This window comes from Seriola dumerili, unplaced genomic scaffold (genome assembly GCF_002260705.1).
Source record: "Seriola dumerili isolate Sdu_G_001 unplaced genomic scaffold, Sdu_1.0 BDQW01000052.1, whole genome shotgun sequence".
In the NCBI taxonomy this organism is placed as follows: domain Eukaryota; kingdom Metazoa; phylum Chordata; class Actinopteri; order Carangiformes; family Carangidae; genus Seriola; species Seriola dumerili.
Genome location: NW_019174307.1, coordinates 6,999,546 through 7,013,425, shown reverse-complemented (window position 1 = coordinate 7,013,425; position 13,880 = coordinate 6,999,546). Strand labels below are relative to the sequence as shown.

The window sequence follows — 13,880 nt, the reverse complement described above, 5'->3', positions numbered from 1 at the left end:
TACTAGTTCACATTTCTAAGAGGCAGCAGAATGGTTTTACTTTGAAAGTGACAAGCGGAAGTGTAATGTTCCGTTGAGTGTGTCTTGACGGTTGGAGGAAGAGGCGAGGCCCAACATCGCCATTCTGCTAGCTGTGGGAAAAGCGAGCCTTGCTAACGTTACTGTACATCCCAGACTGTACAACATCTGGGCGGCTGCAGCTGAGGACAGAAAACACAAGCCTGGTCCGGAAGAGAGCGGAGTGATGCTCGGCATTACTGAAATGACAAACGGGTAAGTGAGGAGTTTAAAAGTATTTCTTTGGGAGACACATTTGCCTGAAAAGTTGGGAAGTTGACAGTTTGACGCTGGAAGGAAAAAAAACGTAGTCCCGTTCGGCTCCATTCTCTTATGTGCTGGGAAAACTTTAATTTAATCACGATGAACTCCATTTACAAAGCTGCCAGGTTAATGTTGTCTTTCATATACTAAAACCTGGCTTATGTACATTTTAGAGAATAGCTTTAACACGGAAAGTTAAATCACATTAGCGACATACTAACAGTTATTTTCTCTGTGTAGCTGCAATCTCAACTTGGCCACTTAAGCTACTAGCTAGCGCCCCCCACTGTTATTGGTGGAAGCTTTTAGCTGACGAGCTACAGTATCAACACAAAGTCTTATACTCTCCTCTGATTAAACAATGACATGAAAAAGATTTTGTACATAAATGATTGTGGAAGTGCAGCTGATACTTTGGTATTGGTAATGTTTTTTTGTTGTTGTTTTTTTACATAACTAATAGGCATCAATAAATCAAGTACTGCAACAGTAACTCTCCTTTACTGGAAACTACTACCTCATTCTTGCATTTAAAACCACGGTGCTGACAGCTTTACACCAATATTGATAATAGCTTAAACAACTTTCAGTTTACCCAAGTCTGCCTGTAAAAACCCCCTACTCCATGCTGGAATAATTTCTGTGTTCACATATCTCACATATAACAAATAGTCATAAATTCATAAACTTTAGTCTGGAAATTATTCTCCACTGTGTTGTACTGGAGATTTTGACACTAATTGTACAGCTTTTGAATAGAAAAAGCCAAAATAGCTTGAAAGGTAACTTGATATATTTGTGTCAACCTAGACTCACACTTTAGACAGAAGCAATAGACTCACAGAATAGCAGTGAGAAAGACATTTTAAAGACGGAAAGATGATGTTTCTCCATTTTCTGCAGATCAACCTCCTCCCTGCACAGGAATGTCCACACAAACTCACTGGACAGTAGTTATTGCTTTCAAAACCGCTTCCTGACCATCATTTCCCTGGGGACTGCTATTCACAGCAATGTTTTTTCCACTAGTGTGAATGCTACTGTGTGCACCAACAAGTTAATTATGACCTGGGATGAATCAGGCATTTATAAAGCCTTCTGGACATTTAAAGCAGTATGAGGGCGAGTCATTTAAAAGGCCTGAGGATTGCTGCATTCCCAATGCATTAGACTTTTATCTGATTCCACACTGTGTTGATACAACTAGAGCTTAGAAGAATGTCTCAGTCTGCAGTGTGAACTTGTCCTTGTTTGGAAGAGCAGTGAACTTGTGTGATGTAGGATTTGGACTGTGTGTGTACTAACTTGATGCATGTGGCGTGAGGGAGTGTGAAATGTTTATTGTGACTCACACATACTGTTGCTTATTGATACTACATTAGATTATTAACTTATAACAGGAAGAGTTTCTATACCAGATTAAGTTATTGAGATTTCATTGGGTGTCCCATGATTTTACAGGCCTGGAAGCACAACAAACTCTTACCACTGTCTTCACACTAAAATGCATTTAATGTGAGGTAGACTGAGGAAGTCTTATGTTAGTATCAATAGTAGATTTATGTATCAACATTTGCTTACTGCAACAAATGAACAGAAGACATTGAGGCTCTTGCAGTGATAAAGCTTTCAGAGTGATAGAATTACTGCTTTCGTTAATGATAAATAGGGCCATATTATGCACAAGTAACTACTGCCATATGTGTGACTTTGTATCACATATGTGTGACTTATACAATCACAATTATGAGATGTTAAATTATAAATTTAAGTGAAAAATTTGACTTCCTAGTCTGAAGCTTATTTCCTGTGAAAAGTTTAGAAATAAACAGTTTTACAAATGCCCTACAGTTCACTGACAAACACTGTGGTTTGCAAATACAAAACATTAACAAATGAATGCATTTTTTTTTCGAAAATACAAAACATACCTATAAAACAAACATACTTCAGAAACAAGTAGTGACAACAGTGTGTCTTACAAGTACAAATAATATAGCCTGCAAATAAATAAGATATCAAGTGACTTACGGTACAATCTTTCTTCTGGATCTTTTCACAAATGTCCTGAGTAATTTGCCTTGCACGGCAGCAGGTGGCGCTAGGAGTCAATTTAAATGTGCTGGGAGGTTGAGAAGAGTAGAGCAGATTGAACAGCAACAATCAGCCACTGTGGACAAGAGGATGATCACCTTCTAAGACTAAGCTAAATCACAAATGAGCGGCCAACCGGTGAGTTTGTGTTTGCTGCTGGTGAAAAATCTAATGTTAACTAAACTCCACAAATTACTGTTTTTGGTTGGTAGGAAGATAAATATCTAGCATAGAGCTCATGACCAAAAAAGCTAACCTAATTTACACCAAGTTTGGCTAATTTTCCTTTTTTTTTCTTGTTTATGTCTCACTATCAGTCTCAGTTCACACAGGGTAGATTAATCACACAGTTTATAACTTAAAACACGTATTCTAATTAAACTGAGCTTAGTTATACTTCATATAGGTAGTTGGTGAGCATGTAAACCTAGCTATGTCCAAAAATGATGCATTGGGCCTTAAACTACGAACATTTTATTGGTAAATGATAACAGAAAACTTAGACATTTCTCATAGGGTTGGTAGAATTGGGTGACCAGGCACCCTGGTTTACCCAGGACAGTCCAGCTTTTGGGTCTGTTTTGTTTGTTTGTTAGTTTGTTTGCTCCATACATGTGGTTTGTGAGATTGCTCAGTTGCATAGATTGAAAGATTAATTAATTCTTTCCCTTGAATTTTCAGGGGGGGAGGTGGGCTCAGGAGACGTCAGCACTGACCAGAACACAGATCAACACACAGACAGATCACTGCTCCAAAGCACCTCAACTAGCATTGAAAAGTGTTGACAAGACTGAATCTATTCAGTGAAAATATAGCACTAACTCAAAAATATGATATTTATCATGTTAAATGATAAACAGACTTTTTTTTCAGCATTTGGAAGTTTTATTTGGTTTATTTTGTCCTTGTTTGATACCACCATATTTTCTAATGGACGGTGCTATGTTATCATCTAAAGTTCCATCCCCCCTTTAGCCCCCCCCCCCATTAGTTTCAGTGTAGACCTCATTCTCTCATTTAGCATGCTGTCATACAAATTTCTTGAGAAGTTGTGGTATTTTTTTGTCTTCGTAGGATTTTTTTTGTACTTGTAAGACATGCTGTATTTAGTTCTGAGGCATGATGTATTAGAAATATGTATAATATAGAAATGAGCTCCATAGTCATTCTTATGTGACACTAATTCATAATATTGACCATGTCAAAATCATGAGATACTTTTGTATCTCATACAGTTGGCCTTAATGGCAGTAAACTGGCGGTAACTGATAACACCACAGCAGTGCGTGTTGTCTTTCACCACGCTGTGGTGAAACTAGAAGTCATTATGGCTTCTGTTTATAGATAGAGGTTCTGAAGACGTGTCTGTGTGATGACTGCAAGAAACTGAGAACTGAGAACTGTTGTCAGCAAGTTTTTCTTGATAGTATATAGTAGTATGTGTAAGCACACCAGTAATAGATAACTGCCTGATTGATGCAGAAGGAAGTATGTAACAACAGGATGTACACTGGTCCTCTTACAGCAGTTCCTCCATGGTAGGGTGTGTGTGAGTAAAGAGACAATATGCTCCATGTCTGTGGGAGAATTTCACTCAACAATCTACAAATGAATACATATATACACACAAGTTTTGAATTTTCAAGAAATTACCTGTAAAAAACACTGCACTACAGCTTCAATCCTTTTTCAGGCTGTCATGTCAGTTTATTAGTAGAAATATGTACTTGATATATTCTGTACTGAAGGCTGAGGCCTGTAGGCCAGGTTGACTTGCTTTCATATGGAGCAGGTCTAGACCGTACTCTTTACCCTTAATTCCTCCATGAGCAAGCACTTGGCAGTGGTGGCAGGGAAAAACTCCCTTTTTTAAGGGAAAGACGCCTTTAGCAGAATCTGGCTCATGGTGGGTAGACCTCTGCCTCAACCAACTGAGTTGAGAAAGAAAGAGAGAGGGTGAGAGGGGGGATAGGAGTATATATGGAATGGGGAAGGGAGTGAGGGGGAAGGAGATTGAAGAAAGGTAGAGAGGGATGGAAGGAGGGGATGACAAGCTACCCTTGTCCAGCCAGAGCTGAACAACCAGCACCCTCCTCCACCTCGGTGTTGCTGTCACATGTCACAAAATTCTACCAAAATCATTTGTAAGACTTATAATAGTAATTGCTGCAGTGGGTGTTTAGCAGGATCAGTTCCATCCAGAAGATAGTCTTTTTGAGGATGCTGTTTCTGGACATGCAGTAAACATCAAACTGGCCAAACATACGGCTCCAGTGGCTGTCCCTGCAGGCCTTCCAGTTTCTGTTGCACTCTTTGAGTCTGCACACTTCCCACTTTCTCTCCTTCTGATCTTGATTCTTATCAAAGCTGAGTCCAATCTTCAGTCTCTCCTTCCACCACTGCAGGGGGTTCAATCATTTTGATTTTGCTGCTTTTTGAGAAAATGATGTGGAGCTGTGCTTGGAGAGTCTTAGAGTCTGTTTTCTGCTCTCCAAGCCAATTGTTCGACAGAGGTTTTTTTTACCTGACTTCTGAGGGGAAGAGCCTGAATCTCCTGGCTCTTCACCTCACATGTCAGGCACTTGAAACTGGCTTTCCGTTCCTCACACACAGCAAAGTTCAGCCTCCTCGCGCCTCTTCTGCTGCTCCTTTTTCAGATCATGTGATGGGCTTTTCCTTGACCATCATCATCTTTTTCCACTGAAACTTCTCTTGCTTCAGTTGCTCTCGTTTTTGCCCATTTGCCCTCCTTTTCTCCTCCTCTTCTTGGCCTCCTGCCTCCTCCTGAACTCTTAAACTTAAACATGTCTTTTCTGAGCTTTCTTTCTCTCTATCCTCAGGGGTCAGTTTCCTGATGCTTTGAACAATCTCCATTTCGGGTTGGAGTTGACTTTGGTGTCTTTGTTTGGCCTGATTTAATCCAGCCTGTAGCTGGGTGTGGGGTCAGTAGGTAAGGTTTTCTATTCATACGCTGAAAATCAACATTTATGTTGTCAGTGGAGCATCGTAACAGTTGTGTGACATCATCAGTAAGGGGTTAGTTTATTTCATGTATGTATTTTTGATTTTGTGGAGAACTGCTCATCCAAAAAAATGAAAAACTCGACCCAACCACCACCTTGGCAGTGCTGGAGGTGAACAGGCCTGGTGAGGCCTACTGATGATTACTGCTCGACTTAACATTGTTTGTAGCTTTGGGAAACTGATGCAAATCCAGGAGTTGTCTGTGTCTCCCATAGTGAAACACCGAATGGCATTAGAGAAAGAACTTAAGGGTTACTTAACATAAGCCCTGGTTTTTTGATAAGACAGTGAGGTGTTTCACCATCATTTCCTCTGTTGCATAGACACAGAAATAAACAGTTCTAGACGGATTTGAGAGGGTCTAGTTGACTGTGATAATATGAAGGAGCCTGCCCCTAGTACAGTTCAACCTGTCTGTCACTGACAGATATGGTGTCAGTCGAGTTTCCATAGTTGATGACAAGGTGATTCCCATAGTCTCACTCAAACACCTCACTCTATTATCAAAGAACCCGGGGATTATGTTGAATAATGCAAAGTTTTTCTTTTGTATCAGCCAATTTCAATAAAGTTTCACCTCTTTACTACTTCCTCCCCTTTCTCTACACTATCTTTTACCTCCCTGAAGTGCTCTCTTCATCCTCACACACATGTGACTATAGGTTTGTGTGCTGGCTTTACATCCAACCATCTCTCACACACACACACACACACACACACACACATACACACACACACACACACACACACACACACACACACACACACACACACACACCGCAGAAAATAGGAAGTTATATGGCCATGCAGCCTGAGATAATAGCTGTAGTAGTGTTTGCAGTAACGGCAAAAGGAATTTAGCAACAGCTGAATATCCACACGACAGTCTGACACAAAACATTGGTAAGATAAGTTTATTTTATTGTTGTAACTATTTTCATTGTAATTGCAGTAGCATTACCAGCTAGACTCCATTACTTGCTTCATGTTTGATGTAAGAACCATAATGCTGCTTGTATAACTGCAACGCTTCAGTGTACCTTTTGAATGTTGTGTTGTATCAGCTAGGAAGTCAACTCAGTTTCAGTGAGGTTTTACTGCATGCATTTTTGAACAGTGACTCAGCATTTGGACTGTTTTGTATCTACTTGTTTATACAATTCTTGTTATGTGTGTGAGTAATGCCAAGATTACCATTGATTTAAATTTCTTATGAAAAAGTAGGATAATTGCAACAGAGACACAGTAATGAGACGCCTTGGTACATATAAAGACTATATGAGACTATACTAGAACATGTTTCACCAAGGTTCAGTTTGCTGTGACATGTTTAAAAGTAAAGAAGTTTCTGATTTCATTTGTCCAATAAACAGTAATTCCAGTCATTACAGTTTTGTTGGGTTGCTGTAATGTGACTAGAGCTTTAAGTTGTTAGAAGAGCTGTAGTACCAGTGTTGCCCACACAGTGGCAGGGTGCGCATTTGGTAGAGAGGTTATTTATAGAGTGTGTGGGGCTTTTTGGAAATGTCTGCACTGCTTTTGCCATATTGGTGTGTGTGTGTGTGTGTGTGCGTGCGTGCATGTGTGTGTGTGTGATGAGTCTGTGTGAAGCAGCTCTCGTAGGAACTTACCACTGCAAAACTTTGGCTTCATGCAGCTTCAATCCCAAACACAGCATTAGGTTTTCAATCCAGCAGTTGTCATTGCGCCGTCATCATCATCATCTTAAAGTAAGCTTGAAATGTAAGGCAGATTACATACAGTGATGATTCTTAGATCAACTATTATAATTTAGATTTAAATTGTATGACAAATTGAAGAAAATGCACGTCCCAAATGGGCTGAATTACAGATAATGTGAACTCAGACGAGTATGATGATTGCAGAGAATAGAAACCACACTTTTACAGCCTAAAGCTATGAGCCATAATAAATGTTATGGCATACTCAGACATGTCAGCCTGTGCTACTGTGACCCAGGTGCAGCTGTGTCAGGATGTGAAGCTTGAAGTTCAACATTCACATTCTACGATTCTGTGAGTGTGTGTTCGTCAAACCCATGTGGAATGCCGAGCAGGTCAAGACAAGCTGCTGAGGGGGAATCTGCTGTATGTATCAAGGAGAGACTTGGTTTCTGTCACCCAACCGTTTAACACCATCAGACAGAAAATATCTCTAATGACAGGTACAGATATTGACTGAATGGTATACACCAAATAACAATTTACCTAAAGAAAGTCATCTGTCAGATTTCAGTCAGTCAAAGTAAGTCAGAATTAGAGCGGCAATCATTGAGACAAGCGGTAATGTTAGTTTTTTGCACCTTGTATTAAATGTGGTTAAATACTAGAAGAGAATTTTAATATTTGAGTTATATTTGGTTGGTGTTTACTTTAACAGAGAGCTGTGTTTATCAGGGATGCCTCACATTGAGCTCAGACTACAGTTTGCATGTTCTGTTTTACAGCACTACAACCTGCGCTCTGTTTTCTTTGGCTGCTTGTTGACTTTGCTTGTTTGGTTCGACAACCTCTGACCAATCATGTGCCTGCTTTGGTGATGTCACTGCCTCCTGTTTGTAATTAAACATGTCTGAGAGGCAGCTATCAGCTGTGCCTGAAACTATGAATGTGCTGTGTTTTGTGTTTGTTGGAGAGGAGAGTAGCCCTTGTTCCCACATAATGTTGTGATGAATTATTCATAGATTGGCATTTTATCTTTTCTCAATAGTTTGTTGTTTCTGTTGGGAAATAATCTCACAGTTCACAACAGAGGAGCACAAATCAAACAAAAAATGCCAACAGGGTCCATGTAAGTGCTGGCTGACATAGCATTGTAGCAATTATTTTTTTGTCTTTAAAATGTCAATATTGCATTTGGCCCCAAACAACCAGAATTGGTCGGGCTGTGATGCTGACCTCAAATGCCTCTCTGCATCTCTACTCTACATAACTTCCTATCTGTAATAACAGCTTGCCCATTGTGTGTACAGTATGTGTAATATCTGTGTGTGAGAAGGGAAAATGACCTTTCTTCTTCTCTTCAGCCATTTGTACTCTCTCTTGTTGCTTTCTATTTAAACAGAGGAATGAGACAAAAAGAAGTAGGAGGCAAAGAGAGGCAACAAAGGCAAAGGCCAGAAAAGGGCAATGCTGCTCTCTTCTTATCTGTGTCCTTCTCCTTTCCTCTGGGGCATTTCCCCTCTACCTGCTGCAGGAGGAGGAGGAGGAGCAAGAAGTAGCTGATAGGTGTGCAGGCCGTGAGACCACACCTCTGTATATGTCCTTCCTCAAGGGTGTGAGCCCTGAAGGTGTGTTTGAGAGAGAGAACGAGAGCAGATTGATATTTGAATCAGACATTTACACACTATTTCTTTAGAGGACCCCTATTTCTGTGGACTGAGTGTTCTCGGCAGACAAGGGGTAGGAAGGAAGGAAGGGAGGGAGAGAGAGAGAGGCAAAGGGGCGATGAACTCTCTGAGGCTGAAAGAGTTGTCAAACTCAGACTTGTACAGACGGAGACAGGAAAGACCAGACAGCTATGGAAGTCTGGCTAGAGACAGCTTCAGGTGAGTCTTCCTCTGTGACGCTTTTAATCTTATGTCAAATTATTTATGTCTGCATTTATTATGCATTTAAGAAATGTTGATTCAGCGGTGAGATGGCTGTTATTTGTTTCGGTGTTTTACTCGCATTATATTGTAAGCGAGTCATTCACAATTTGTACGAGACTGTACAGTTTTTAACTAAAATTCTTCTGTGCATTACAGGAGAATGAGCCTTAAGTGTTGCACAAATCAACTGTGTTTTTGGTTTCTATAGCAGCTTACATCAATAGTTAAATGACCTATGGTGCAACAAGGAACTATAAGAATGATTAAATAACCATACTGGGCTTGCCAGTGTTTTACGCCTGTCAGAATGTCCAGCTGATATCTTTCTGATGACCATTTTAAAATCAGCTGATGGCCTCTCAAGCGCTTAACCTGCAGTTTCTTTGCTATGAACCTTAACCTTTTTATCGTGGCATCCTGTGGTCTGTTGGGCCGGTTTTGTTATCTTTAGCTGGGTTATCATGACTGACACTGTCTTGCATAATGTAATGAATCAGAGAGGGTTTGTTTGTGTTGCTACAGAACACATATTGTTATCAAAGAACCTTTGAAGAAAAGTCTTTTTCTGTGTGTCGTGTGCTGACAGGGATAGATAAGGTGAGATGTGGTGGAGTGTTTGATCAGCAAATATTGCATCTGATGTGGTTGCATTCCTTTGATTTGTGTTACCAGCAGCTATAGACATGTACAATGTGTGCAGAACTGTGCAATATTGGTCTCTCAACATGTTAGCATTACTTTTTTTCTATTGTTTCTGTCTCACAAACACCTTGCTGTCTCTCTCATTTTCTCTCTCTCTCTGTGTGTGTGTGTGTGAGATCCTGAAGTGAATAGAGGAATGTAGTAATGTGAGGAATGTGGACAGAAAGGGGGAGTTCTCTTGTTAGCAGTGTCCCCAGTCAAACCAAAAACACCTCATTTCTTTCCTTGCATCCCCTTCCCATGGAATTTCTTTTATATTCTTTTATCACCATGCAGTCTAGCATACAGTAGGGCAGGAGGATTGATGGTATTAAAATCACAATTTTGATTGATAACTCAATGAAATCTCATTCTCTGATTTTACAGTAGTTGTAGGAGTAGGTAGATTCTCTGTGTCAAACCAATCATTTCTGATATCTCTGTAAGTTGCCTCAATAAGACAATACCATATGAATACCAATATGAATTATATTATTATGTAATGCACTGTGCACAGGCAGAAGAGAGCATGTGAGAGAGGGACAAAACAGTAACATACTGAAAAAAGCTTTAGGAGACCAACAAAAAGAGTCAGAATGAAGGTGACCCCACCTGTGGTTCTGAAAAAGAAAATATGAATTTATTTACTCTAGTTTTGACAGCTTTGAAGACATTTCTACCAAAACAAGAATCACCCACTGTTGTGTACAGATTTAGCTGATTTATACATGATGATGAGTAGGGATGATGACAGTGTTTTGCCATCAGCGCGGCACTTCCAGGTAAGACCACAAATCCTAACCACCTGAACAGTCAGGAGAAAAGACATATTGAAACCATAAAAACTAATAGAAAATACCAGGGGACTGAGAAAGTCCATATCCATACGGACAAGTTCTCATAGGCACAAGGAGACTAGAAAAGCATATTTTTATTTAAAAATACTTTCCCTAGTTTTTCCCCTAATTTGTTCAGTATTGTGTAGCCTTAACATGCTAATTGGGTTTAATTACTGCTTACCATGAAAACCATTGTGGAATGAAATTAAAACAGAACTCCACAAAGCATCCGTAAATGACAGTGGTGACCCAAAGTGAAACACCACAGTTTCAAAGAAGTTTCAAAGAATGCATTTATGCAACATGTCAAAATAAATGATTTAATTTTGTTTGTGCCATGAAAGTGTTGAACAAGTAAATTGTGTTGCTGTTGTCCCCTGGGCTGTATGTTGTATTCCAGGCTGTCCTTAAGTGGGACTAGAGGTCAAAATGGGCGTCTGGAACAAAAAGTGCAAAACAAAGGAAATGTTAGTCATGAATTGTGTTTGCACAGTCACTGAATCACTTGTGTGTCAGTGAGTGTGATAGTGTATGTGCACATTTTTGGGTGCTTTTGCCTTGCCAAAGGAAAAATGGTTTTGCCCAAGCAGTCCTCCCGTCTATGTTGCCATGGTTGCTGTTGACACAGTGTGTGTGGGTGAGTGTGGGTGTGTGAGCAGGGGTGTGTTTGATTTGTCTCTCCAGCCTGAGTCTGCTTGTCTTGCACCAGCTGAGAGTCAGGGCTGTTGCATAGGTCTAAAAATGTTCAAATGTAGTCTGCAGACACAGATGCATTTAGCGTACTATAACACAAGTTTTAAATAGAAAAGTGTTGTATAATAAATTTCTTTTCACTGCAAGATTGTATGTTCTAATTACAGATTATGACTGAATGATTATTGAAATTACAAAGAATTTGCAATTTACAGTTATTTTCATTATCATGTATTTTTTAAAATGTTAGAAAAAAAGCAAAAGAAAAGGCCCATTTCTCTGCACTTTTGCTTAAAAAATTACTTACTGATTAATCAAAATACTTGCAGATTAATTGCACAATATCACAAAGTGAACTGGATGCAAAGCAATGTTTTAGATTTAGTGGTGGAAGTAAATTTGAGCTATATTGAAAACTGAACAAAAAGTTTGAAATATTAACTATTGGAAAATTTAAGTTTTCAAGTTAAAATTTTGTAAAAGTCCCATTCATTCATGTTATTGAGAAAATAATATAACCCTGTGCAGTGGTGAACTGAACCAACTCCCAACCTTTTTGATTTCTGTGGCTGAATCATTTGAAAATGGGGAATCATGTTTGTTTTATACTTTATATAACCTAATCCATCAGTATCAGATAGACAGCCAAATTAACCCTTACATACTGTTGGGTCAAATATGACCCGTTTTGACATTTGACAGCAGTAAAAATACCCCAAATGTCATTTTTTTAGCCTGAAATTTGATTACTTTTCCTAAAGTGACCCAAAATATACCAAAATGCACACACATTTTTTTTATACTTTTGTACAAGTGCTTCTGGGTCAAATTTGACCGGTATCTATTGAAATGGAATTTAGATCCACCAGTGTGGGTCAAATCAAAGAAAATGGGAATCTTGAAACTGTGAAAATGTACATGTCATGTCTGTGTGTATTTTTTTATGTGACAGTGGTGACTGTGTTCCCACCACATTTGCCCAGGTTCCCACAGAGACAGGCACCTGCTTGTCTTTGAAGGGTCATGGGGGAATCTCGAAACAGTGAAAGTTAAACAGCATAGGAATGATTATATATGGTGCACATAAGGAACAGACGTCATACAATGTCAGAGGGTGCCTTGACACTGACTAGAATCCATTTATTCCGAGCTAACTGAGATCAAAACAGAGGTCTTAAGAGAGAGAATTAAGAATTTAAAGACATATTAATCAGACCAATCAAAATTAAACAGCAACCAAGCACAAACTGAAAACAAACTCCTCCAGGATCATCTAGGAAATGGAGTTTCATCATCAGTACAGGCCCAAAGTTACTGTGCCGAGAAGATCAGACAGTGTTAGAGTCTGTGTGGCTTCCACTGGAAACAAAACACTTACTTGTATAGTGCAGCATCACTTTTTGAGACATTATATAAATGTCCATAGGAATAATCTTTTAATGGAATTAGCAATTATTTGTTCACATGATCTAATATTTAAATGTCAAGGCCACAAAGATTCACTAATGCCTATTTTTAGTAATGGGTTGTTTTAGATTTTGTAAAGGGCTTTTCTTCTCAGATGGAAAATATAATAGACAAATTATATAATAGGCAACTGTGTGTTATTGAGTTACATATTTCTGACTGCGGGAGCCCACACGAGCTGTTGAGAGTAACTACAGTAGTTAATAAGCACAAATCTCCCCTCTGTTGGAAAATGAATGGCTTTAGCTCCATAATAGCCTTAGAGGTCAGTTCATTGGAACAGTATATTTCCAACATCTTTTTCTTTAGCATGGGTGACATGACCTTTTGACTTTAATGGCCCCATAAGGAAGTCTCAAAATCCTATCCCGCAGTGGGAACACACCAGAGACACCTTGTCGACTGCTGACAGTTGCTGTAGCCATTTTTAAGCTCAGGTTGACATTCATATCGGCATTCACATTCTTTCTCTCTCTCTCTCTCTCTCTCTCTCTCTCTCTCTCTCTCTCTCTCTCTCTCGCTCAGTCGCTCTCTCTCTCTCTCTCCCCATCTCTCTCTCTATGTGTCTGTCTCTCTCTATCAGGCAGTGACAACTAATACCCTTTTTGCTAAAATATCTTGTTATTGCTTTATGTGAGTGTTTGGATTTTAATGCTGTGCTACTACTGGACAAAATTTCATTAAAATTCAGTTTGTATTATGTTTACAGGCCGGGGGTACAGTAAAGCTCGAATTTAGCATGTCCGAGATTAAATCTAACGCTGGGACCAATCCGATATACAGTATGTGGGACAAACAGCATCAAGCAATACACTGTTTTATCCCATGTAGTTTGGCACAATACTACTCAGGATCCCACGGCAGAAAGACTTGCATGGCTGTGACCATGTAGTGCCATAATCTTTGTCTAGTCTATTCCATAACTAAACACATTCATGTTTTAGTAAAGGCCACATATGAACCAAGGTAAACTCACCAGTTCAAATGGTCTCAATATACCAGGTGAAAACCAAAACTGCCAAAAATTTAGGCCCCTCCTTTTTGAACCTGGTATTTTATTATATAAAGTGATATTCCACCCTGTCTTCACCATGTTCAGAAAATCCCACAGTCCCACAGATTATCACAAAACATTTCTAAGTGATTGA

The 13,880-nt window shown here is 39.3% G+C and overlaps 1 protein-coding gene across 3 annotated transcripts in view; it reads left to right on the top strand.

The window, feature by feature from the left end:
• Positions 1 to 103: 103 nt before the first annotated feature.
• The window catches only part of LOC111218163 (LIM and senescent cell antigen-like-containing domain protein 1), a 32,717-nt gene continuing 18,940 nt past the window's right edge, over positions 104 to 13,880 (top strand). Inside the window, exon 1 of one of the 3 annotated variants that reach the window (XM_022740310.1) lies at positions 104 to 273. In XM_022740310.1, the coding sequence (XP_022596031.1) occupies positions 245 to 273 (29 nt within the window). In that variant the 5' untranslated portion in view covers positions 104 to 244. Of the gene's footprint in view, positions 274 to 6,251; positions 6,343 to 8,819; positions 9,008 to 13,880 lie in introns of those variants that run through there. The other 2 variants (XM_022740311.1, XM_022740309.1) reach the window with 2 other exon arrangements.